The 26,681-nt window shown below is 29.7% G+C and overlaps 1 protein-coding gene across 2 annotated transcripts; it reads left to right on the forward strand.

Moving 5' to 3' along the window:
• Window positions 1-460: 460 nt before the first annotated feature.
• LOC100576063 lies at window positions 461-17,322 on the forward strand. 2 transcript variants are annotated; one of them, XM_016804738.2, is made up of 5 exons: window positions 461-730; window positions 6,069-6,299; window positions 7,207-7,607; window positions 9,658-9,811; window positions 16,665-17,322. In XM_016804738.2, exons 1-5 carry the CDS (start codon window positions 723-725, stop codon window positions 16,927-16,929), a joined length of 1,059 nt encoding a protein of 352 aa, XP_016660227.1. In that variant the 5' UTR covers window positions 461-722; the 3' UTR covers window positions 16,930-17,322. The 2 variants fall into 2 exon arrangements, with proteins under 2 accessions (XP_016660227.1, XP_016660228.1); XM_016804739.2 differs by lacking the exon at window positions 9,658-9,811 and having other exon boundaries at window positions 463-730; window positions 16,665-16,827.
• Window positions 17,323-26,681: the final 9,359 nt, after the last annotated feature.

The following is a 26,681-nucleotide window of genomic DNA, read 5'->3' on the forward strand; positions in this document are numbered from 1 at the left end:
AAATAAAGTCCTTCGTCACGCCACTGCTGAAGAGTAGAAATGAGCTTGATAAATATTTATAATTAAACAAATGCAAAAAATTAGAATGCATAGTTTTTTATTTAATTATTTGTAATTATTATAAAGTTTAGTATTACTACAACCACAAATTACATTAGGTATTAATGTATTACTATTGTAATAACAATAATTATTTAAAGGAACATTTTAGCTTGTCAACTATTGTTAATCCTTGTGACGATTATATTATATAATATAATATATTATTAGCATATAATTGTTAATGATTATATTTTAGAAGTGATAATGAGGCTGTCAACAATGTTCTACAAACAATGTCTGAGCATACTTTAAAATTATAATGTAGGTCCAAAAGTGTATTTAAACATTGTAACCGTTCATCGATCACTTCAAAGTTCAAATGTTTAAATTATGTTTAATTGTTATAATATGTCTGTACAATGTTTCTGTAAAATTAATTATTCTCAAGTGAGCCTCTCGTTACATTGCCATTTCCACGTTTTGTCGTAGACATTATGCGTGTCTACAAAACTTCATAGCTAGTAGATACAAATCGACCCCGTAACCTATTTTAGGGTGCAGTCTTGAAACAACGGACGACCTTCAAACTAAAACGATAACCGCACAATAAGTATTTACGTGGGAAAAGAACTGTTTTAGTACTTGCACGTCAGCACTGTCAGACAACCGTCGGTTCCACAATGTCCAGGTGAGACGATAAAATATGTAACATCCTACATTTTTACTACTTTTGATTTATTTAAGTTTTTAGTTTTTTCTAAATATATTATCAAAGGGAAAATAGGTGGCCATTATTTCATAAACTATCGCTGGTTTGGTCGGTCGTGGGAATTATATTATAAAATCACACCGATGATGTGATTTTTTTCTTGATTTGAAAAAAACAAACCGTTATTGTTGTTTTTTTCACGTTAACGCGTACCTATATGGCTATATCTATGTTATTATTTATTGATTTTGTTTGTTAGGCGTACCATATTTTAGTAGGTACTGATGACTTACTATATATAACTATAACGCTGGCCAATGACGCCGCGAGTGATAATAATAAAAAGAATACTTATCATATAGACACGACGTATTCAGTGGGTTGGATAATATCATTGTAACTTGTATTGATAGAACTCAAAGTAAACGTGACGTGCTTACTGCTTATATATTATATAACTTGGGGGGGGGGGGGGTGTACTTACATATGATTTTTTGAGACTCTCACATCTATACTTCATGGATTTTTATATTGTTGTTCTTATTTTGTTATCTACACGAGTTTTGTTTTGATGCACTCCACACACTTAGCCATCCATATAAGGAAATATTGACTTTTAATTTTTAGTTTGGTAAAAACGCTTTTTAATTGTTTAAATGCAATTATACTGTTGATACACATTTTGAATTCCTAGTATAAGACTATGCGATGGTTAAATCGTTAGATTTCACTAATCAAAGTACAGTTTGTATTTATTTTTTCGTATACATTCTTGAAATGCGATCAATATACCGTAGATTAATTTAACTCAGAAAAATACGTATAAATAATAAATATCTGGTATGAATAGGTCATAGCAAATGTCATGCACACCGAAATATGCAGGGAGCTTAAATAAGACCGACAGTAATTTTCTACTTGTTTTTTTTTTTAATATTTAAGTTCATTGAATATTGATAAGTCGCCGAATTAGAAAATGCATTGAATCTGAGTATGGGGCTTGATTTACCTAAAAATGGGTTTGCCGCCGTAGAACATAATATACCTAACCCTAACTGCTTTTCCGTTATATGCATTCTTATAATTTACTGAATAATTACTAAACAATCGTCTTCTTTAATGTGCCATAGTTACCAAACTGCGTTCCACTACACATTTACAGATAGTAATATATTATATTATTCAGGCAAAGTGGATTGCATAATATATCGAGCGATTAAGAGGGTTTTAAATGCCAATTCCGGACATAATTTCCCTATACGCAGTAAGAGGTCAAAATATGAACTGACCACCGCAGCTGCTATGTATAATATTTAAAATTGGCTAATAGTGTTTAATGAAATAAAACGTTTGTCTGTTGAAAATATTGAAATATAATATAATTTTGTAATCATTCATTCATATGATGATTACTAAGATATTATGTCTTACTATTCGTTTGTATTATTATTATTATTATTATTAATATTATTGCATATAATCGGCAGTATTCGTGTACGTCTTTATTGTATTAACGCGAGTATAAGAAGAGAATGAAAACAATTTTAGAGACAAAGTTATCTGATATCGTTCGTATTGTATACGCGAAAATAAAATATGATATAGTAAAGACGTGACATTATTTATATACGTGTTAGAAATATGGGAATGTGTGCCTTCTGGGCTTTTGTCTTTTATTGTAAAAGTCACTCAACCCGATGACATTGATACGCGTATATTTATAGTAGATACTCGTATAGGTATGTATATTGTATTATTGTATATGTTCGTTATATTATAGTGACTATACTATAGAAATATTAATTTTTTTTTTCTTTTGAAATATTTCAGCCACGTACTATATTTTATACTTTTTGTTAATTTATATAATACCTATAGGTAGTATTTGCGGTTCCTACCCTACTTGTAAAAACAGTATCTTCCTCCGTTTCTAAATGGACCACAAATAAAGTTAGTGTAAGAACAACTTAAGTTTCTAGAGAATATTTTTGGTTAAACCTTAATAAGAAAATGTCCATGTACATAATTATGATTTTTTTTTTTTTAATACATGTTCTGAACTAAAAATTAATATCTTCAATGATCTTAATTAATTTTGTTAATCTTTTGTAATGTCATATAATCAATCATTTTATATGTAATCTCACCCTTTGGGGTATTCATATTAATAAGATGAAACTAAATCTAATACTGGAAAAATGGTTTATTTTATTAGTTTATTATTAGGTGATTGGGTACCTACTCACATAATTTGTCGTAATCAAACATATTTGATTAGCTGATTAAAATTAATGAAAAGTTGGTAACTTACTATACAAAAATACATTTAATTTATTAAGTATACCTATTACCTATACATATATTTATTCTTATATTAAATATTCCTTATATTTATACTTCGATAATAGTTAATAATAATTATCATGTACCTATTGGCTATTATAAAATAATAAATATCATAATATTAAGAATGGTTTTTCACGCGTAAGTCCTCGATGTGATCATACAAATTTCGTATACTTGGAAAATGGGAGTAAAACATTCTTACAAATAAAAACTGTAAAACGATTAAATAATAATTTAATAGAATATTCAACATTGTTTTATCTCTAAAATTTCTAAAATAATAATTTCGTCGGAAATTTTTATTTTTAATCGTCTTGTGTATGTATTTTGTTAGTAAAACACATCAACGTTTTATTATAATTTATTGTTATATTTCATTTGAGTTCAAGGTATGTGCAGTGTGCAGTGGTCGTTAAGGAGTCATTTCAAAGGGGAAAAAACTCGAAAGTAATAATTTATAACTCTTTCTACAGCTATTCTGCGATTGTGATATCGTCCTTTGATACGATTGGGTGGTAATTTTTCTTTGCAAACATTTTCGTACATATAAATACGTAACATGCCTTTTCGCTGACGTTTATTCGCTTTTTAGCACCCATGGTAAAGAGTAAGTATCTATAGTTGTTATATGCATTTTTATTTCGAACATATTTTAAAATAACAATTGATAATTTTTTTACCGACAAACTTTTCATGCACGAGTAGAATTAATAAAATATCATTACAACTTATATAATATAGCTATAATACGCCACACGTTAGCGCTGTCGTCAGTTTTGATTAAATTAGTTTGTCAAACTTCGTTCATATTTTATACTATATTCACGAAAACTTATCAGTATTTTTCGGGATCACAAGTTATTAAAATGTAATATTTTATGAACCAAAATACTCAAGGCCGACACGATTTCTCAATTTCTCATAATAATTGCGTGTCATTTGCACGATATATTAGTACGTACATATCATTACGCACGTTATGTTGAAGCATTCTACGATTTTCAGCTTGGAAACATTATATTATTAACATTGTTGGATACTAAATTTTAAATTATTAGATATAATACAGTGTAAAGACTAAAAGACTATTTCGTAAGTTATTGGATAGGTAATTTTTATTATAGTCAGTTTATTTATTATACTATGATTTTGATGTAACATATTTTGGCTTTTGTGCAAAAACGAATTTACCAATGCAATATATTATGTATTTACGTAACTAAACTTAAACTGTTTTTCTTTTGAGTTTATAAAAATAACTCAGTTATTATGTAAAGTTCACAATTTTAATAATAATTTAAACGATTACTATTATCGCATCGAAATTGTTCTTTCATACATTTATTGCCAACTGTCAGTTTAATTATAAAAATAACAACAACCAGAAAACATGTATGGTTATTTGAATTTCCCTTTAAACTTATTCTGCAAAAGTATTGCAAATACAATAAATTAAAGTAAATATTTAAAATTTAAGATATTTGTGTACCTATATGCAATTCGTTTCTTTTCAGACGTGGCCCGATATACCGCAATAAATAACTTAAATAACGAGAACGTTTTGTTTTATTACTTTTTTATTCAATATACTTCACTCCGGCAGACTAATTCGATTAATAAGTAATGGATTTTACTCACACTATGGGTCCGGTATAACCTATAAGAACTATATATTTACTAGTTAATGACAATAGTTTAAAACAATTTTCCTTGTATATATAAATAACTGTGGGCTTAGTTGGAGAACTTTTTTTTAGTTTTTAATTTTCTCAAATGTTTTTTTTGATAAATTAATTTATAACGAAAGTTAAAAGCCGTTTTTCTTATATGGGTCGAATGTAGCAACTGTCGAAGAAATTTAAATAGGAAATCAAAGTTTTGTTGATTTTCAGAAGAAAATCATTCAAAAGTACATTTATACTACACAATGTCATAATATTTATGATAATCAAAATATTCCAATTGTATTCTTCATTTGTATTCTGAAGAGAACGACGCCGTCATCGACACCTAATAATGAGTAGCGATTCCATTATTGATATTGCCGTTACTTTGCAGTGTATACTTGGTATTTGTTGTAAATCACGATATTATAACTATGATACTAGTTCTTGTCGAGAGCACAAAACACAAAGTAAAAACGTCGTCGTGAATTCATCACGTCGGCAATCGGAATTGACTTTTGAAGTTTCAAAATACGACTAATTAAAACGCGACTGTAAAGTTATTGAGATCTACATTCTTATAAATTCAAGGAGAGCATTTTGAACAGCCAAATTCATTAAATACGATGACTTATTACTATATCATCAAATTAAATACCTATATGAAAATGCGAGGTATAATACAATTTTATAAAAAAACAGTTTACTTTTAACTAATGTCAAACATTTTTAAGTCCAACGTACGCAAACATGTGCAATACAATGATAGTGTTAGGGGGTCGTTGTGTTTTGTAAAATATTTTTGGAATGAGAAATACAGCCAAATAGTTTAAAAATATGTTCAACATTCCGGAGATAAAACGAATACTATTTTTTACATTGTATAATATGTATAACTTGTCTTCATTATTTTATTTTAAAATATTCATATTTCATATTTTCAGTAAACCTATATATCAATTTAATCTTAGACGATTAAACCATGTAAGTTTTTGGGATAAAAAAACTATTTCAATTTGAAGTATATTCTAAAATTATTTCGTAGAATCGGTAATTTCGTCACGGAATTTGTGTAGGTAATATTACTGAGATTATGTGTTATATTTACAGGATTTTATTTTTTGTGATTTTAATGTTATGTACCTACGTGTCGTATAAACGAACATTTTACGATTTTTCATAATATAAAATTATAATACTATATATTTACATTTTTAAGGGCGTAATAAATGTCCGAACCATAAACATTACTATTTTATGTCGTTCAACCCTTACACATGCCTATTATATATTATAATAATACTTAGGTATCGGAAGAACAAGAGACAACTGCAGCAGGATCGACCGGCGTCCGTGCACCGTCAACAGTCTTCGGGGCGTCTACAGCACTGGTACAGCCACAAGCCGGTGGTCACTGTCGATCAGTTGCACAAGTACCGGCGGAAGGAGTTTGGTACCGGACCTGACGGGGTCGTAGCGCCGCCACCCCAGCCTCCGATCAGCTTGTCGGCCAGCCCGTCATTTGACACCGAATACAGGTACCTATACTAACCTACGCCCCGTAACAGTGTCTTAGTAATAATTATATTCTATACAAACACCAAGTTCGAGTAGGATAGGTTGCCGCTGGATTACTTGTCTGTAACTACTATAGATATTAAAGAACGATGGACAGGCTATCGTCTGAGCTTATTATTCTTAAGGCTTTAGAGAAACCATTGATAAAGACTTATATCTTCCTCAATCGAACCTTTGTGCCACTATTTTGTTAATATATAGCCGTGGCCCATGGTATATTCTTTAATATCTATGGTCCTTACGAGTAATGGGTAAACGCAAGATTACTGATTAAACAGTTTCAGAAAACCGTCATTTTAACTCGTAATAAATATTATATTATCATATTCGAAAATGATTCACTTGATCAATTGGTATAATAGTGACAAAAAGTATACACTTTTTATACGCATATAGCGTGGGTTGACTGCTCTGATAATATTATAGTTAAATAAATAAGTAGATAGTTTTTATACGTAGTGTTTTATAGTATTTTATACCACTGTTTATATACACACAATATAATATATTATTAGTAGTTCCGTGACTAAAAAAATAATATTTTTATATGTTTAGAAATTTTTTATATTATATTATTATTTTAAACAAAAGCCAAATATTACCTATATCAATATTACTATTTTTTTCTGATTAATAAGTATGAAAAGTGCACCACGAATTCTGTGGAGTACCACTTGGTATTGTTAATAACTACTTTATCATAATATAGGCTCTTCTAAAATGTATTAGAGAAAAAAATCGATATTTATGTATAAAAAAAATGTGTAAAATTGTTTTCTGCTTTAAATCGTGACAATAATAACACGGATAGCCACGATAAAAAAATTGTGAAAAATGTGATTTTTTTTACCGCGTGTGACGTCGCAGGTGTTGTTACGAACCACCGTACCGGACCGCCGAGGAAATGAGTAACAACAGGCGGCACGCGGCAGTGCCCAAAGACGAGCTGCAGGTGGAGGGTGAAGCCGAGTTCAGCGCCGAGTACGCCGAACGGTACCAAGACGGGCCCAGGGAGCGGAATGTGGCCGCCCGGCAGGGAAGTCACATTGGGCCGTTCGTGTGCGCAGACGACCCGGCACCGGAAGGAGTTGGTGCCAGGTCCGAACAGCACGACCAGTATGTGCCACATCCGGAAGGTCGGCGGGCGGACAACCTGCGACCGGGCACTGGACTGAGGATGGACGAGGGGCTGATGGACGGCGAGACCGAGCAGATGGCCAACTATCGCAAGTATCCGGTCACGCCGCATCCGGACGTCATCGACCAAGGTATATGCGTTCAATAATAATATTATGTAAGTTAAGTCATATTGTTATCATCGTGCACAGCCGTTACGAACAAAATGTCAAAATATATCATAAATCATGTTTATAAATATGCACAGGATGTACCACGATGATCCGACAGTTATTTTACATTGAAATTACATTTAAATTTTAAGTTATGTACGTCGCGTTTTTGGCAGCAAATAGCAATCATTATTTAGGTCGACTTAAGTGTATTCGCATTATTTAAAACTATAAAATACTCGTAGCAATTGATTTCTCTCTTTCTACTTTATTAATAATTCTTTGTAATTATATTATATCATAGTATTTAAGGGTAGTCAAAAAATAATTCTATTTGATGAGTGGTAAGATTATTAAAAAAAAAATTGTCTATTTTGACTATCATAATTATTTAAATGAATACATAAATCATAATTGTGTGTGTCTGTGAGTGTAGAGAGAAGCGGGGTGATATCTGCATGATAAAAGGCGAAGTGTCCAACGCATATTGGGTTGGGTAAGTCATAGATTAAGCTATGGATGTCACTGGTTTACGACGGTACAGTGCGCTTTTATGTTTTTTCCCTTCAGAAACCGTTTTTTTTCAAGCCGTAAAAAGCTTTTGCATCTCTCCAAGCGTTAAAAATCGAACCCGTCCGCTGTCCTGTAATTTATATATATCAGACTACCCAGAGGTCGTTTTTCGAATTTCCAAGTAGTAATTTCCGAGAAGAAGGCCGCGAAAAACGCATCGAAGAATATTTAAAAGCGTGCACGTGTTTTTCAACAAAACTTAACAGTATACGGACTGAGATTCACCGAAAATCGTTTTTTTTCTTTCCGATTTCAAGACGACCGTCCCCGATAAGACGAACGTCTGCTCATATTCACACCCAACGTGCATTAATATAACAAACACTCTTTCGATGTCGATACGGAACTGCCGTATCTCCGCCACGGATGTTCGTGTCACGCTCAAAAAATGTTTTATCACGACTGCATGTGATACTTCCGGAAAATTTCAAAAGCAAATTCATATTTTATCCATACGCGTAGATAGGTACTCGACCCGTTCGTTCGACGAGGTACCAATGACACTTGTTTTTTTTTTAATGGTCTTGCGCATGGCTAAAGTATAAAAATATCGATCTTCGCACGTCCTAAATTCCCAACACTACAATAATAATAGTAATAATAATAAGTTCGTTTCTATATTATGAAGCACGTGTTGAGGAAATCTTTCGATGGATAAAAGTAATAATATATATTCAATGGCGGTACATAATAATATATAATATTATATTATGGCCACGATTGACATAGTATGTATTGTGTATTTATTGTGTACCTATATAATACTGAGTGTTGTGCATCAACGGTCGTAACTTTTTCCCAAGTGAACCCAACCAAACCGGACCATCTCATGTGTATCGTGGTACTTGCAGTCTGTGTAACGATGACCACGTGCCTGTATACGTCATAATATAATGACAGACGTGCACAGATGGTATTATAATTGTAATAAAACGTGTTTGTTGACGTCGACCTATATATTATTATTATAATAGCCAATAGGTACCTATATAATAATATATTTTATCGTTTATAAAGACCATGATTCTTTCGTTTCGTTTCTATCAAAGATGGAAAGTCCGTAGAGGGCCATACCTTTATATAGCAACGTAGGTACATCGTATATTATGCAATGTTGTTATACGCGTGTTGTCGACCGAGTTTCGATAATGTGTTGGCACGCGTGGTATGGGACACGATGGATCCGGGTTATTAGGTTTACGACGAAAACGATAAAATATAGGGTGTTTGAATATATAGGAAAAGCCGTTCGTGACGGAATTTAACGTATAAATTACATTTTTATTATTATTGTTTTTCGACCTGAGGAATCTTTTGAGTCCATCTATATACCCGTTTTCCTCACGTCTTACCCAACTTCCAAACTTGGATGACCGGCCTAACGATTTAATTGTTATGAAGTGTCTGATGCGTATTATATAATGTGATAATAAATCTCCTATATTTGGCCGCTAAGACCAGAACGAAGGGATCGCACCGAAGGAATCGAGTAGTCCAACCACGAGACGGCGGCCGTTCGACGAGAGTATGAAGGAAATGGTCCTGACACGGGACAGCGGCATGTTGCTTCGGCCCGCGCGATTCTTCGCCGGTGGACCGCCCCGAACCGAGTAAATTCGACGTACATTAATGGCTATTAAATTTATAGTTGTGCGTGGGTGATTTTGTGTGACTGCTTGACAATAATATGGCTGAACGCTTAAGCTTTGTGCGGGGGGGGGGATGTTCTGCGTGTGGGATTGAAATACTCGTAAGGTGTGTGTGTGTGTATGTGTGTGTGCGTGTGCAAAACACCATGACCCACATCGTTTTTTTTTATATAGACGCGGTGTGTAAGTTAATGGCTTTTCGGCGGCGCTTTATGAAATAAAATATTTTGTAATTCGTTAGAAGACCAAAAACGCTTTGCTATATTATACAACACGGACGCGGTTTGCAGTGATTTCCCACAGAAGTAGTGTACGATAATCCAGAAAATTAAATAGCCCCGGAAAAATATCGTCTATCAATAATTATTATCGATCCTATATATTATTTATATATATGTAGGGTGATTTACAAAGCATGCTTATCTCCACTGTTTTCTTGAATCATAAATGCATTCAAATTCTAATTATTGGAATTTTTAAAAACCAATGACCATTTTATTATCAAATAGGTATTTCGAATGTTACACCATTTAAGGTGGTACAAAATTGTTTTCAAGCTGGAACCAATCTATTTTACTGTAAATTATGAAGCAGATACATTTTTCAACATTTTTATGTATCTTAATAAAAGTTCTAAGTTAATAAAATGTATATATATTATATATATTAAGGATAATAATTGTCTTTAAAAATGGATTTACAAAACTATAAAATATATTATGTGATATTTTATCTAGTAATTATTATGCTCGGAAACTAGATATGTATGCAAAATATAAAATGTTAATAAATTAATGTTATAAATTATTGCTATAATTTCCAAATCATCAAAGCCTCCATATTATGTCTTACAAACTGCATATTAGCATGGACCTATTATCCTTAGTAAAAAATGTTAAATAACTAAAAATATTCAAGTTCAAATTTAGGTTTTGAAATCATCAAAAATTAAAAAAAAATCATCTAGGTATCAATTTAAAATATAAATACTATATTAATAATCATATAAATACTATAAATAAATAAATATCATAAATACTATTTATAATATAAATACTATATTTAGGTAAATTAGTAAGTATCAACTTAAACATTTCCAAGAAAACGGGTAATTATCATTTGAACAAAAAATAAGTTGTTAAGGACATTTTTTAAATATTATGCATAATATTTAAGTATTTTAAAACAAAGATATTAAGTATATCTAAAAATTTCTAAAATAATAAACTGAATACATATACCTTTAAAATGAAAAATGGGTGTGATCAATGAGCATGTTGATTGAATCACTCTGTATATAACTTATAAGACGTACGATCAAATGTTTGAGCGCTTCCACGTAGTACAACTCGAGCAACGTTAGTATTCTAACGGCTAAAGCTCTAACAACTTTTCAGCAGCCAAACCTGTGATTTACATCGTCTTCTGGGTGCTAATGGATTCTCCAACTCGCACGCCATACGAATAAATAAAAAGATATACGACGATGATATTATGCCACTAATTTTTCCATACTCAAAATTATTAGGTCTTAGATATTTAGAATTATACAATTATATATATTTTATATATATATATATGTTACCGGAAATGTTGACATTTAGGAAATTATGACAATTCCTAGTAAATGTTGACAATTCCTAAAATTGGAAAGAAATGATATCATCGCCTAGTATATGTTATCATTTCCTAACGACAGTAGGCAAAGATGCCACATTTTTAAAATTTAATCTGACTTATTTAAATATTACTTTTATCAAACATAATTATTAATTAATCTACTATCACCTTAATAAATAATCAATAAATAAACAAGTATTTTTTTAACATTTTAATTTATGTAATTTAAGCCTTTTAAAATTTTTTTTTGATTTGCAACGTAGTTACTCATTTTTATTTTCACATGGAAAATTTCCATGACATTTAGAATTACAGATTCTAGATGCCGATCTGCAAGCATACTTGTTCGTCTTGCATTTTGTCTTACATTGACATCGGGTATATCCTTGTGCCCCTGAAATACTATTTACAGTAGCTGCCTCCCAAAGTGATAACGGTTTTTCTGCTTGGCCTACCGATTTTAAAACAGTACTTAGATCCAATAAATTTGCTTTGCAAGGATTTATTTCTGATCTTGTGTAATTGAACAACTTTGACAGTTGACAAAAAATTTACTATTTTATGCCAGGGGCACACATGCGTGTTTAAAATCGATTATCGCAATCGACATAACCCGTGTTTGATATAATTTCATGTCTCCACACAGATATATAAAATAATTTTATAAGTTTATTTTATATACCCGTGTGTCTCCGTTTCTCATTTAATTTGAGTTCGACAGCATTATTAGTTCTATAGCGTCTACTATATAGAGTGTAAAGGACTATAATATATAGTTTTATTTAATTAATTTATAATAATTATAATTTGTATCAAAACAATATTTATCAATTTTTACAGTAAAATATACATTTTTAATATCATTTAAAAAAATAAATAAATTAATAAATGTCATTCTATGCATTTTTTTTATATATTTTTAGATTCCGGGCCCTAGTGATAACATTGCCTAATAAACTACGGAAATGATGACAATTCCTAGGCGGTGATAACATTGCCTTCCGCTTTTAGGAATTGTCAACATTTACTAGGAATTGTCGTCATTTCCTAAATTGTCAACATTTCCGGTAACATATACATAAAATATAAAATTATGCCTAAAGTATATCATTTCGAATAACATTGCCTGATTTTCATTATTATTTCAATGAATTATTTTTCCGTGGCTTTTATTCCACTTACCAGTATTTAATATGAGATTGAATAATATATATAATGATAAAAAATATTATTGAAAATTGTAGGATGGGTTGGATGAAGCATTTAAAATGTTTATTAAATTACATAGGCATAATAGACAAAATATCTTTCGACAATCCGATTGAACAGATTCAACATTTTCGGCATCAATGCGTGTGCGGTATGCCGGGAAAAGGGATAACGTATCACTGTTATCGGCTAAAACACATTATTAATGCAAATAAACGTTGTTTCATTGGATATGAAGCAAGACAAACTCTTTTTGTAATTCCGATTCCATTTATAGCAAATTAAACGTAGAAATGTAAAATGATACATCCAACAAAATACGAGAAATTATTCTATTATTAACTACATTTTTTGATATTAGTATTGTATTGACATAGATAGGCACCGTTAAATAATATTTAATAAATATACAGAATAATCTTACAAAGCAAATATTTTAGAAACAAAAAATGATTTTTAAAATTAATGAGTATTTATTACTTTAGGTTTTTTTCAGTTTATAATTTATTTTATTAAAAATGGCATTGTAATTGTAAAAAGTTTTATTCTGCGTACTCTGCGTACAGTAGTTATGTAGTGTACATTGTGTTTTAGATTACAAGGTGACAAGAGAAAATAAAAATATTGATAATCGATAGATTTGAGATCTACATTAGGTACCTAATAACTGTAGATGAGATAAAGGATTAATCGGGTGTAGGACGATGTGGGATAAAAAGGCATGAGAATTGACGCAACACAATATATTTTTCATGTATTCTCTAACATAATACTATTATTATTATTTAGAGTTAAAAACGTTCACGTTAGCAGTTGCAATGATTTTTGTATGGAAATGTATTAATAATAATAAAAAGAATCGATGATATTTAATTATATAAATATTCATTTATAGGATATATAAGCTCTTTTAAAAAAAAATAATTTAATTGTTTGGTTTTACTTGTGATCGTATTCCTGACTATTATTATACCTCGTAGAAAAATACAGCTGATACGTAAATATAATCTGTACAGAAATTTTGTAGCGTCATGCTTTTAATATGCGAAATAGTTCACTCATAATAAATAATAAGATTTACTCTGAATTGTCTTGTGAACGTCACAATAAAAAGAAACATTACTATACAAATTATAGGAAAAATTATTTCATAAGCTTTTAATTATTCATTATATTTGATAGCTTAAATACAATTAGAACTTAAGGGTTGTTTTAAGTTCATAATAAAATAATACTTAGATTGTGGTTCAGATGTTTACGAAAAACTCTTTGAATAAATTCTACGAGTAAATAATATATATATTAATTTTTTATTTAATATTATTTTACTAATAGTCTTAAAAATAACTTAATATTAAATTAAATTAAATAAAATGGATTTGTTCGACCAGTAATAATTTTCTTTTAACCATAACACAAAATTACGCCAATATAATATACAATTAAGGTTTAATGATTTATAATTTTATAAGTTTTGAAAGTTTGACGTTATTTTGTTGATAATAATAATGTACAAAAGAAAAAGAATATTATATTAAAATATATCAAGAGTTTATTTGTAGTTTATTGTAGCAGATTAGTAGCTGATTTTAATAACAAAACAATAGTAAAAAAATTGATAAACTAATATTATATATTTTCATTGCAACTGTTTTTGATAACATGACGTTTACATTGAAAAATACCGAATAGTTAATGTTTAAAATATTGAGAGAGGAATATAACTAAATATTTTTTTTCAATTCCATTTTTCTGATGAATATAAATTCGAATTGTTTTAAACGACGGAATAAATTCCAAACAATAAAATTGTTATCTGTTAGAAATATCACCATAATAAAATTCAACAAGTTTCAATAGCATGTAAGAAATATGATTGAAAAACGAACATTTTTTCTATAATTGTTTGTTAGAGTAAACAGAGTAGTATTTAAAATAGTTCTAAAAAGTAAAAGAAAAACAATATGAATGCAAAGTTAATAATATAAATTCCGTGTAACACTTTCATGGAATCTGAATTTTTTTTATGGTATCTCATTTGTGTATAATTTAAAATGGAAATACAAATACTTAGAAAAAAAAAAAGAGCGGCATCTAAAGAAAAGTTTACGGAAATAGGAATATATAAATTTTAAAATTAAATGAGTTCGTAGTATTGCAATTACGTGGAAAAAACAACGGAGAATAATAACAATACCTAATAGGAATACTAACGAAAAAGCAGTGTTTAAGCCATATGTAAAAAAAATGGTTATCATATGGTAATATTATAATTGTATGTTATGCATGCACAAGACTATTATATAGACGTATATTAGTTGTTTGTTGTGTTTGGATGTGTGTACTTTCAAAGAAACGCCTCATACACTCTGGCTGATGTCTGTACGCATGGGCACGGGTCATGTTACCTATCTATAATTATTATATATTATGAAAATTACCACAAACCCTTAATATTAAGTTACACAAACCGAAGGCAAACTCAAAAAGAAGGTTATAAGTCATGCCAAATATTTCAGACTACTTGAATTATATAAGTTCCGTCTTTTTGTATCTGTGAATTTATGACAAATAAAAGAAGTATACTTACATCAATGTTATTTCACCATTAAAAAATGTATGTATATAGCTTTTCAAATTAACATTATGAGTAATGTAAAAATGCATGGAATACTAAAAAAAAGAACCAAAATTTACTATAAAAATGTGTTGGGTATTATTACATAAAAGAAAAAAAATTGTCTAATCTAAAAAAATTAAATTAATACACCAATATGATGTTTGAACAACAATTTTTAATAGTGATATTGTGTAGAATATTTCTGGTTTAAAGTTTAAACATAATAAATAATAATATTATTATAGTTCGGGCCACGAGCTACGTTGCATTTTGTGTATCATAATTGCATATACAAAGCGCCGTCATAGAAAATTATTTATACCTATCTATTAATTTTATTATTGTTTATGTGCTTTTTACTTTTAAGTTTGATTATTTGTTGAAGCTGTCCCTTTGTTTCAATTTGTTTACGATGAAGAGAAGAAGTCTATACGTGCTTTGTCTCATGCCATCTCACATCAAACACGATGGCAGCTTTGTAATTACTTTATCGGGTGATAAACTCCATCCCGTTTTCCGAATACGAAATATTCGCGTTAAGCGTTAGGTTGAAATTGATTAAGTGTGACAAGTGCCCCAAACTCATGCCAAATACAATATACGTATGATGAAAATAACTTTGACAACGTCCACCACGAGTTTTAGTGTTTGACACGTCATACACCGGTAAAATATGTGCTTTATTCACTATGGCAAAAATTTCCTTTACATATATTACCACCTGCTGCTGACTAATGCCGGTCACCAGACATTTGGAACTGAATGTGAAACGTTCGAACTTCGAAGATGGTTTGAGAATATAGCTAGGGGCACACATTAATGATTAACGATTGTAGACCGAATTTCCCATTTTTTTACCCAAAAAATAATGCAATATTCTCGTTACGGAATCAGAAACAATATACCTACCTCCTATTATAATATAATATAATATAATATGATTACTTTTATATTTTAATACATATTTTATGACACTGTGTACATATTAGCACGGCCACGAGTCCTTTGACGACAAGCTCGGACTGCACGGTTTTACAATCGTAGAGAGATGCTGTTTGAAAACGTGTGTATAACCTGCAGCAATTGTGCTTATTTAAAATTTAACTGCGTTTAGTGGATAATTGCATTGGTAATTCGATTAGCTCATTACCAAAAAAAACAAATTATTTTACGATATGGTGCCAATATTGTAAACTATCGTTTACGTGTGTTCGTATTACACTTGGGGGCGATGTGCTATCAAATTGACGTTATACCGTTTTTCGTTTATACACGATATTATTGTAATTATTATAAAAAAAAATTGCCTGCTGTAAATAAATCGAATACAATTTATCATGGAATAATAATAATAAATGTTTTCAGACGTTCAAGACGCGTTGTAAAAAAACCGGCGTTCCGTCTGGAAGTAGTGGACTGCACAGCTAGTGGTGGCGCAAAGAAGGTCGGTCGGACGGACGCGTTCGTGGTGCTGCTGGATAACGATGCCTCGCCACTTCCGTCTGGAAACGGCGTCAGTGGCGGCAATCGGTGGGTAAAGAGGAGACAGCGTAAAATGGGCACGGTGCGGTTTTTCGACGACAGACTAGCTCGTTTGCCGGCCACCGACACTGGAAAAACCATACAGTAGACGCGACGACCATAATATTATAACCTATATTATTATACCTGTTTAAATAACTTCCAATTTTGGTCCACGTCCGTTCACCCGACAGATCCACGTACACGTTCGTCGAAAGATACATTTTTGCAAATATCCGTAGACCCTATTATTTAAATGTCCAATAATATTATTATGTTGATCTTACATAATATATTATATTTTTGTGACGATATATTATTATTCAATAACGCACCGACGGCGAATCGCACACGAAATCATTTAATGTCATTCCGGGTTTTGTTTGTAATACATAGTTATAGACGCTAGTCTTACACGTGAATTACAGGCGTTAATAGACATCGATTTTATGCCGATTCACCAGATATTTTGTTTTTAAATAAAAGTCTGCCCAAAACCATCCGTCGTCTATTATTTATTTCAGTAATAAGTTCTTTGCACATTGAAAATTAAATATATTACGCTTATTATAATTAAGCAAATCGTTTTTTAAAAAAAACGTGTCTTACAACCAATATTAATCTAATTCTAATAATATATTCTATGTATAATGAACCACAACAATTAATGTAAATGTACTGTTACTATTATAGGTCAATGCATTCAAAATTGTTCAAGATAAACAACAAAAAAAAAAAAAAAAAAATGACTGTGCACATATTCAAAATATTTGAATTATGATTTAAATTTATTGATGAGTTATAATTGTTCATTCAATAACTATAATATTTGTGTGAACTTATTTTTTACCAAAAAAGTAGCTATTATCTGTATTTTTAAAACACTATAGAAACAAATTAATGATTATAGTTATGTCATAGGCAAAATAAGACGCGTAAGATATTATATCATTGATGTACGAGTGGAGTGTATGACGTCATTTAATTAGATTTTATGAGGAAATTCAGTTTCACTAAGTAAATAATGTAATATCATATTGTATATTAATAACACATTCTGTCTCCTCGCCAAAATAGATTCCGTTTTAGATATAATATTTTAATTTCTTATATTATGCAACCATGAACTAACATCGGCAAGCCCGGATTAAGATAATTTTGGGACCGGTGAAACAGGCTATTATTACCCCCCTTATATTATACCGGCCAAATAGTAATAATAAATTCACTATACAGTATACATATATTATATTATGAAACGTACTACTCGCTAGGGGCCCTCCAGTATTCGATATCTGTCGTATGCTCCAGCCCCCTCTTTAATCCGGGCTTCAACGGCAGTTTTGACGGGACTAAGGGAAAATTTCGTTTTATGCAGATATTCGCTTTATACAGTGGAGTCCATATTAAAGAGATTGTGAAATAAAGGTAAAGTACTGGCGGTATTTATAGCTCCTATAACAGTACGGGAATGCATGGTACCTATATACGACCATAGAAAAAGGTTCACTTATATTTCTTATTATTATATAATACTTCCATTGTGCGCACGACCACATGCACGCTACAATACTACATTATTATAATATGACATATTGTATAGACGTAAAACTATTATAATTCACATGTGCAATATTATTATTATATTACATGAGTGCCGTGAACGTTATTGTATCATTTAATCAAAATATATAAAAATTACATAATACGAAATTCGTTTTTTTACAATGTACATATTATTAAATAGTTGTTTGTACGTGTCTCCACGTTAGTCGACTGGATAGGCGATCGAACACTTTTACTGTAGGTAGTTGCTCAAAATGTCATAACACAGATGTGTGACGCGAAGATGATCCACCCCATACTTAACCTAGAAACTCCTAGACATTGTATTTCACGTTTATTTTTTGATTCATTAAATTTTATGTAGGTCCCTATCACCGAAGATGAAAAACAAAACAGTAAAACCTATGTACATAAATTATGTACTATCGTCTATCAATAATAATATTATGTATCGAACAAGTTATTTACCAATATTTTTTTTTTGAACGAAATTGTTGACTCAAATAAAATATCTATTGGGGGCCATAGTTTTTTTTGATATAAATGTACTGATAACATAGTTTACATAGACACGTAGTAAAAATCGATAAAATTTAGTCATTTGTATTAATAATAAAATATATTATCTTAATTGTATAGAATATAGGCTAGTCTATAATATATAATATATATACTGTTGTATACTTATATTATATACTACTTATGGACTAAACTATATAGTCAATAATATAGACTATAAATCTATATATATAAAGGAAAGTGTACTTTACCAATAATCAACGCAGATCTGATCCTATTTGAGTTATCGACTTGAAATGTCGAGGATAGATTTTTATAATAATTTCATCGGGCACTAAGAAAGGATTTGTTGAAATTTGCATTTTAAAGAGGTGCTCAAACAGGGATCTTGAGGTTCACGATGAAAATTGGAAATTTTATTTTCATTTATTTTTTAAATAGTTGCCATTGGTTACAGTCTACAGTAGAAATTAGTATTTATTTATTATTGGTTATTTGGGCAGATCAGGTACAAGCTAGCACCAAATCAAATTATTGAACATTGCAGCAAGTTACACCCAAAAACAGTTGAACAATCATAATTTTTTTAACGGACAACAGAATGCACGGGTTCAGCTTGGTATGAACGTTTGTGTGTAGATTAAACATCTGAGAAGAAGACAGACTAATTTAGGAATGGTTAAATTTGTTTTTTTTTATTCATCTGATATTAGTAGTTATATGTTAGGTTAGGATTTTGTATTAATTGATTATATCAATCCACATTAGGTGGAATACGACCAACTTGGTATAACTTTGATACTTTAGAGTTAAATCATACACCTACGTACAAACAGCACGGGGTCCGCGATCTACCGTAGGTAGATTGCCTACCTGATAATATACTGCTGCGAATCATAATTTTTATTCTGGGAAACGGAAAAGTTAAGATACACCGAATATTAAATAAAGAATTGTACAAAGTTCGAGTCATAAAGAGTCGGTACATTTAACGGGCAACGAAGTGCACGGGATCAGCTAATAACTAATAAGTATACATATAACTGTATTAGTAATTAATAAACTAATACTATTCATTTTAATTGCGTGAAATGTAAAATTACTTAGGAGTGTCAAGTAATAAAAGTCTATATTATAATTTTAAAAGAAAATAACATATAATTTTAAGTTGAAGACGTTTGTGTTCGACATTACATATTATTGGAATACAGATGAAAACCTCGAAAAGAGTTTTTCTCTGGTAATGGCTAATCGAAGAGAAGAAGACTCTATTATAATTAATTGATCTGTATGCGTCGGTTCGTTTTTAAATTGAACGATTTTAATTTATGATAATACGCTTTTGTAATAATCTATGATATATTATAAACATCAAATTTAATGCATAATTACAATTATGTCTTAGGCTGGTATTAATAAATAACTGAGAGCATACAATATTATACCTAATTATAATAATTATATTTTGAGTTTGTCGATGACTGGTTTCCGTTGAGCGTTCAGAGACGTCGATAGTCTTATGATTATATAATATTATTTGTACACATAATAATATTATGGGTGGAAAAAAAAACTAACGAGAGTTGACCTGTACATTTGTCATTACGATGGCGAGGCGCCTGCAGTAGTAGCACAAACAACATCTGCAGCACTGCAGTAGAAGCGTCATTTCCCCGATTGGCGCAACTAGAATTAATTAAATATTACAGAGGTTGATAAAATTACGTTAATTATTTAATATTTTTTTTTTTTTTTTAAATAATTGTTTGATTAGTAAAATATTTACATATTTTATAGTGTCATACACACACATTTACTACAAACGTTTGGTCCAGATTTAATAATCAGTATGTTAGAGGACGTGGTACCCGCGTTTGTTGTCTCCGTCTCACACACGTACGCCATACCAAATTTGCGTTTGGAAGTTTCAATAATGGGCTGCCAGCTTTGATATTAGTGTGGATTTACCTATTATCAAACTTTTAGGTAAAAACATTATCCGTGTTCACTCGTTGGTTTTTAAGATAATATATTAATTTATAATGCTCTTAATTAACTTGTTTGCATATGGCTTGCCATTGATTACAGAAAAAAAATACTTTTATAATAATCTATATGCATACCTAAATTTATTAATGTATGCTTTATATACTTAAAAACTACTTGATTGAGTTTTACAAAAATATCGGGGATTGTTTTTAGAGATATCAGAAAAGTGTATAAAGTAGTTTGAACCAGGCTAAAAAAAAATACCAAGTGCTATATTATGCAATCCGCGACGGGCGATTGCCCATCTCGGTCAAATTAGTGCACAAACCTACACCGAAGCCGATTTTCCCGTGAACTGAAGTACGATAAAACCGAGATACACCTATAACTATGGCTGAATGTATTAAATTTGTTCATTTTTTTCCCGGGTCAAAGTCTGATCGTAAGCCTAGTTATAAATTATAATATAGAGTAGTACAATAATTCTAAAATAATTATTAATACCATTACTATCTTCGTAGTATAATTTTGAGGTGCTATTTTAAGTGTATCCGAAAAAAACCAGTGATGATTACAGGAAATATTATACAATATTATTAATGTTATTAAAACTTTGGAATTGAACTTCATCTGGTATTAAAATTAAACCTAAGGGTACTATTAAAGTTCCGGGTTCTTCGCGTCATATGACTTTCCAGAAAACGGTTTCGATGTTTCTATCATATAACAGTATTATTATATATTGTTATAATATTTCAATGGTGTCGTAGATATGTGACAGAATTCAATAATATAATAACAATAATAATTATAATAATATGACATCGGTAAAACGGTAATTCACCGCTGTATTTATAGGAATATAATATACCAACTATTATAACTCGATCATTAGAATAATGTGCGTAACACGCCGTAGGTAATCGTTGAATAATGCTTGTGGTTGAGGGAAAGAGGTGAAATAAATCGTGAGCTCATTATAATTCCGTTTAATGGTTTGTTCAAACACAATGTCTTATATTTTCGTAAGATCTTTATAAGTCGTCGGCAAGTTCTCATTTCGGGTTCAATCGATTTTAGATTTCAACCGAGGAATTATATTATATCGGTTTCTATAATATTATATACGCGACACTAATTGTTTATACATTCATATTGTTCTTTCTTTGAAATTGATAATAAATAATTATAAAATTATAATGGTTTATGAATATTCTCAATAAAGTTTTCATTTAACAAATACATAAGCCCTAAGGTATCAATATAATTCCAAACATTTTTCAAACACTGACGAACATATAAAACTAAAAAAACTTAAACCTAAATTTAGACAATAGAATAAAACGGCAAAAATAAGAAATTGTTACGTTAAAAAAAAACAAGTTATTATTGCAAGTTTTTGATTTGTTTTTAAGTTTTTCATTTACTTACAAATTGTTATTTTAGTTTGACCACATATCGTATTTTGCATAAACTAATTCAATCATTGAAGCAACTGGGTAGTAGATCCTCACAAAATCTTCAGTAGAAAGTGAAAAAGATTTAAGTTTAAGCTTTAAATTTATGTCCTTAAATATTGAGGATTTTATTGTTCCAGACCCTGTTAGTACATCCAATCGAACAAAATAATAATATAAAATAATGCAATAATATTTAATACTTATTTAATTATAATTAAATACGTATAGTAACCTAACTTATTTAGTATTCATATATAATAAATGTATGATTGACCTGTCTATCCGTTTATTTAATAAACTGAATAACTTGTATTATAATTTATAATTTATAATTATGACAACATATATTATTAACGGTATGCCAGTATAACATGTTAAAATGTTCAAACAAAATAAAATCAAACCATACTCATTAAAAGATAAAATATATTAATAAACATTAATGATTTCAGTCTTTGAAATTGATACTAACTCATAAAAAAAAAAACATAATAATACTCACATTTCAAAATAACCAATATCAATAATATTATGTATATTAAATTATTTTATACTTATATTTTAATTGTTCAAAAGTACAATATTTATAATTTATATGTTTGAAACAAAAAAATAAAAACATGTTTTTTAGTTTTTACCGTCTCCTGCAGTACCCGCTGTTAATAATTTGTTTTCTGTTTAATATATTATATAGAAAATAGATTCTTTTGTAAACGTTTCAGTGATTTTATAATAATATCCTCGTCTCGAGTTGTTGATGTGTACGTTTATATTCTTTGAAGCATAATATATTATTACATATTTTTGTCACAATACCGACACAAACTTTCAACCCCTCGGGGCCCCAATGCGTGTACACGATTTTCTCACAGACCATCACACTTTACAGTCATGTGAAATTTTAATGTAAGTATTCATACTCCCGAACGACGTCTACAAAATAATATTGATATAATATTTATATATATTGTAAAATGCTATCAGTATTCGTTGATTTTTATTTTTTATCCTGTAAATTTCAACCTTTCTATCTGCTCTGGACTTGATAATAATTTATGTTTGCTCGCGGGTTAAATAAAATGTCAAACATGAATTGATGACAATTTATCGGTGGTTGATACCGCGTGCTCACATACTCAGAGCATCGTCCAACCACGATGTACGTAGAAGATGTTAAAAAAAATATATATTAACGTTCGAAAACTCGTCGATTCTAATTGATTGCGAAATCGTGAAGTAAAGTATCGTATCTTGCAGTGTACAAAATAAATACCACAGTATCTCAGTAAGTAATTTTACATAAAACAAGAGTCGGTATAAAATGACGGTGACTTTGAAAGTGCTTGTTGTTTTACATGCATTTACAAATAATCTTGATAATAATATGTGCCAACGGCGATACTTGACGTTAAGGAATGAATAGTTGCTATCTATACTCTGCCGTTGAACTAATTTGAGCAAACCCGCTAATTTGTACGTAGTTAATGTAGATAGAGTGCTCCTAATATTTTAAAAACGAATCATTTTTATGGCTCAATTTTTTTTTTACATAATATTATTATAATACGCTATCGTTTTATGCTGATCATCATTGACTAGTGATAGGTAAATATCAAATCAATATTTGATACACGGCTCATACACGTCATTGCCGGTCGTATAAATTGCAAAATTTTCCTCTTACCGATTGTTAATATAATATTTTATTTTTAAAACCCGATATATTTTCCAGTTGGTTTTTGTTTAATTTATTGTTCTACGTTTTCATTTCATAACAGCATTATTTATTACATTTTTCTTATTATACTTCAGGTGTTCACGTTTAATAAATAATATTTTAAATCATTTCACCAAGTAATTTCGCTATTAGCATATCAACATATTGTTTGTTAATATTTTTTGATTTAAATTATCACTTTGCAGAGAATAAATTAAATGCCGCTTTGATAAATCATTGTAAATTTACTATACGCGTATATTAGATACGACTACACGAGTATGTTTCATTTTTATGCAATTTATTGCGAGTAAAAGAAAATAATACAATTATTTAACCGTGCTATGCATTATTTTTGTCTCACACGAGCTTACATTTTTTGACCGACGTTCACAAACGAATAGTTCAGTGGAACTCAACATTATATTTTAATCGTTAGTTTTGGGTATGTTATGGTAGGTAGCTACATTTAAACTTGGGGCGTATTTTAGTAGAAATATTTGCTCGATTTTTTTTTTGTTCTATATATACGACGCGTTAATTCGTAAAACCAACTTTTGGCGTTACGGTCTGAAAATGTTTTCAGTATATTAGGTACTACGCAATAGAATTGTATTAATATTTTTACACCATTTGTTTATAATATAATAAAAAGATTTCTTCGGTGTAGAACATATAGTTTACAATAACCGCGTACCTTGGGTTGTGGACTTGAGCTAATCCAGATCAATGGAGCGACAAACCGTGCTGTAAATAGAAATTTTTGAACTTAAATTGAACCACTAGCTGACAGATAACGTTATTATATAATTTGGTTATAGCGGTGACATAAACACGAAAAGAGATATAATGTAATAATGTTATTTGTTGTAATGTCGCATCGCAATAATATTATATCCTTTATCAGTTGAGGCTGAAATAATAATTTTTATTCGTATTATTCACTTGACACTTTATAATATTACACCATACATTACACTCTTCAGATCATATTATACAACAGGCGCGGATCTAGAAATTTTAAACAGGAGGTGCTAAATAATATTTTATTTTATTGGTGGCTTAGACGACAGGGGTGGCCGAGCACCCATAGACCCCTTCCTGAATCCGGGTCTGTCTTACAACACTATATAATATTATGTAATCACCCATGTAGATTTTTAATTTTTTTAAATATCATAAAAAGATTACCACAGAACCTAAAATAATAACAGAATAATAAAACTTAAATATTTTTACAGATTCTAAACAGTACAATTTTTTTACAGGTACAAAAACGTTTGCATTACGATTGGAATTTAATAGATTATTTAATTTCAAATTGTAACCTGTAAACTGCACCTACTCTGATATGCACAGTTCTTACGAATGGTTTTAATATTATTATGTTCATCATATAACAAACTGCAGGCCACTGCACACTCGACATATCGTATTACACAAAGTGTGTTTTAATGCACAGAATTTTAGTCCCTGCCCTTTATGTTTATGTTGTGCAATAAAAATTTCGTTTACACTGTACCGCATTTTAAAACAACACAAATATTTACTGTAGTATACGCGTCTCGCTGTTCTGCAGAGCCTGGCTTTATGTTGTACGGATACTATAATATAAGTGTAAACAATAAAATACGTATATTATTATAGAACATAATGTAATATTATGATTATTATACTACGACCACAGATATCCAATGTAACATTTTCAAATATACACTTAGCCAATTATTGCAGTATAACTCTTGTGTAGATGCGAGCGGAAGTAAAATATATATATTCGTACAATGAATAAGTACTACTTATAGGTAGAACTTACTCGACGAATATTTTACAGAAACGTTGTGTTTATAGTGATAAAAGTTGAGTTTTTAAATAAAAAAACGTATAATCCAAAAATGTATTTATACTTGAAATTATTTATTGTATATTTGTATGTCAATATATTCCTCATAATCTCGTACATTTTGAATTTTAAGTATTAGGTATTCGTGTACTACAAACCTATATTCCAAGTGAAATATTTCAAAGAATGTCAACGATACGTCTGTTTGAAGTCTGATTTTTAAAAATGTATTTGAATTTTTTCTTAGGGTAGTCGACAGGAAACATGTATTTATTTATTTACATCTTCATTTAATACGGATAATAACACTAGTATGCCGTAAAATGCAGATATTAAAAAAAAAAATCTGTTGACTAATTATTAAAAAAAAATATTAATAATAATATTTACTGTAGACATTGATTTTATATTAATTTCGTCATTTTTAACAATTCAGTTTGTTGATTTTATGGTCAACATCAAAGGATTAGGATACACAGTGATCAATGATCATAGATTATAATGGGAGGCAAAATAAACATTAAATACAATTTTGAAACAAAACTATGTTTATTATTATATTAAAAACCAATATACTTACACTATAAAACGTTATAATATAATTATGTATACAATAATTAAGTTATTAAAAATTATAATTATACGCATAATACATATATATATATTTAATTGTTCTTTTGTGATATGATAACAAACATAATATGAATGCTAGATAATCATCATTGTTAAGTTTTAACTTAGTAGTAGTCTTTCCGTTTTAGTTTTAT

The sequence above is a fragment of the Acyrthosiphon pisum genome, chromosome A2, assembly GCF_005508785.2.
Source record: "Acyrthosiphon pisum isolate AL4f chromosome A2, pea_aphid_22Mar2018_4r6ur, whole genome shotgun sequence".
Lineage (NCBI taxonomy): Eukaryota > Metazoa > Arthropoda > Insecta > Hemiptera > Aphididae > Acyrthosiphon > Acyrthosiphon pisum.

What these genes read in the sequence shown, in the direction of transcription:
- LOC100576063 (XM_016804738.2), top strand. An exon ending in TCATTTGACACCGAATACAG is followed by an intron (nt 6,300 to 7,206) that starts GTACCTATACTA and finishes GTGACGTCGCAG; the next exon opens with GTGTTGTTACGAACCACCGT. An exon ending in GGTGGACCGCCCCGAACCGA is followed by an intron (nt 9,812 to 16,664) that starts GTAAATTCGACG and finishes AAATGTTTTCAG; the next exon opens with ACGTTCAAGACGCGTTGTAA.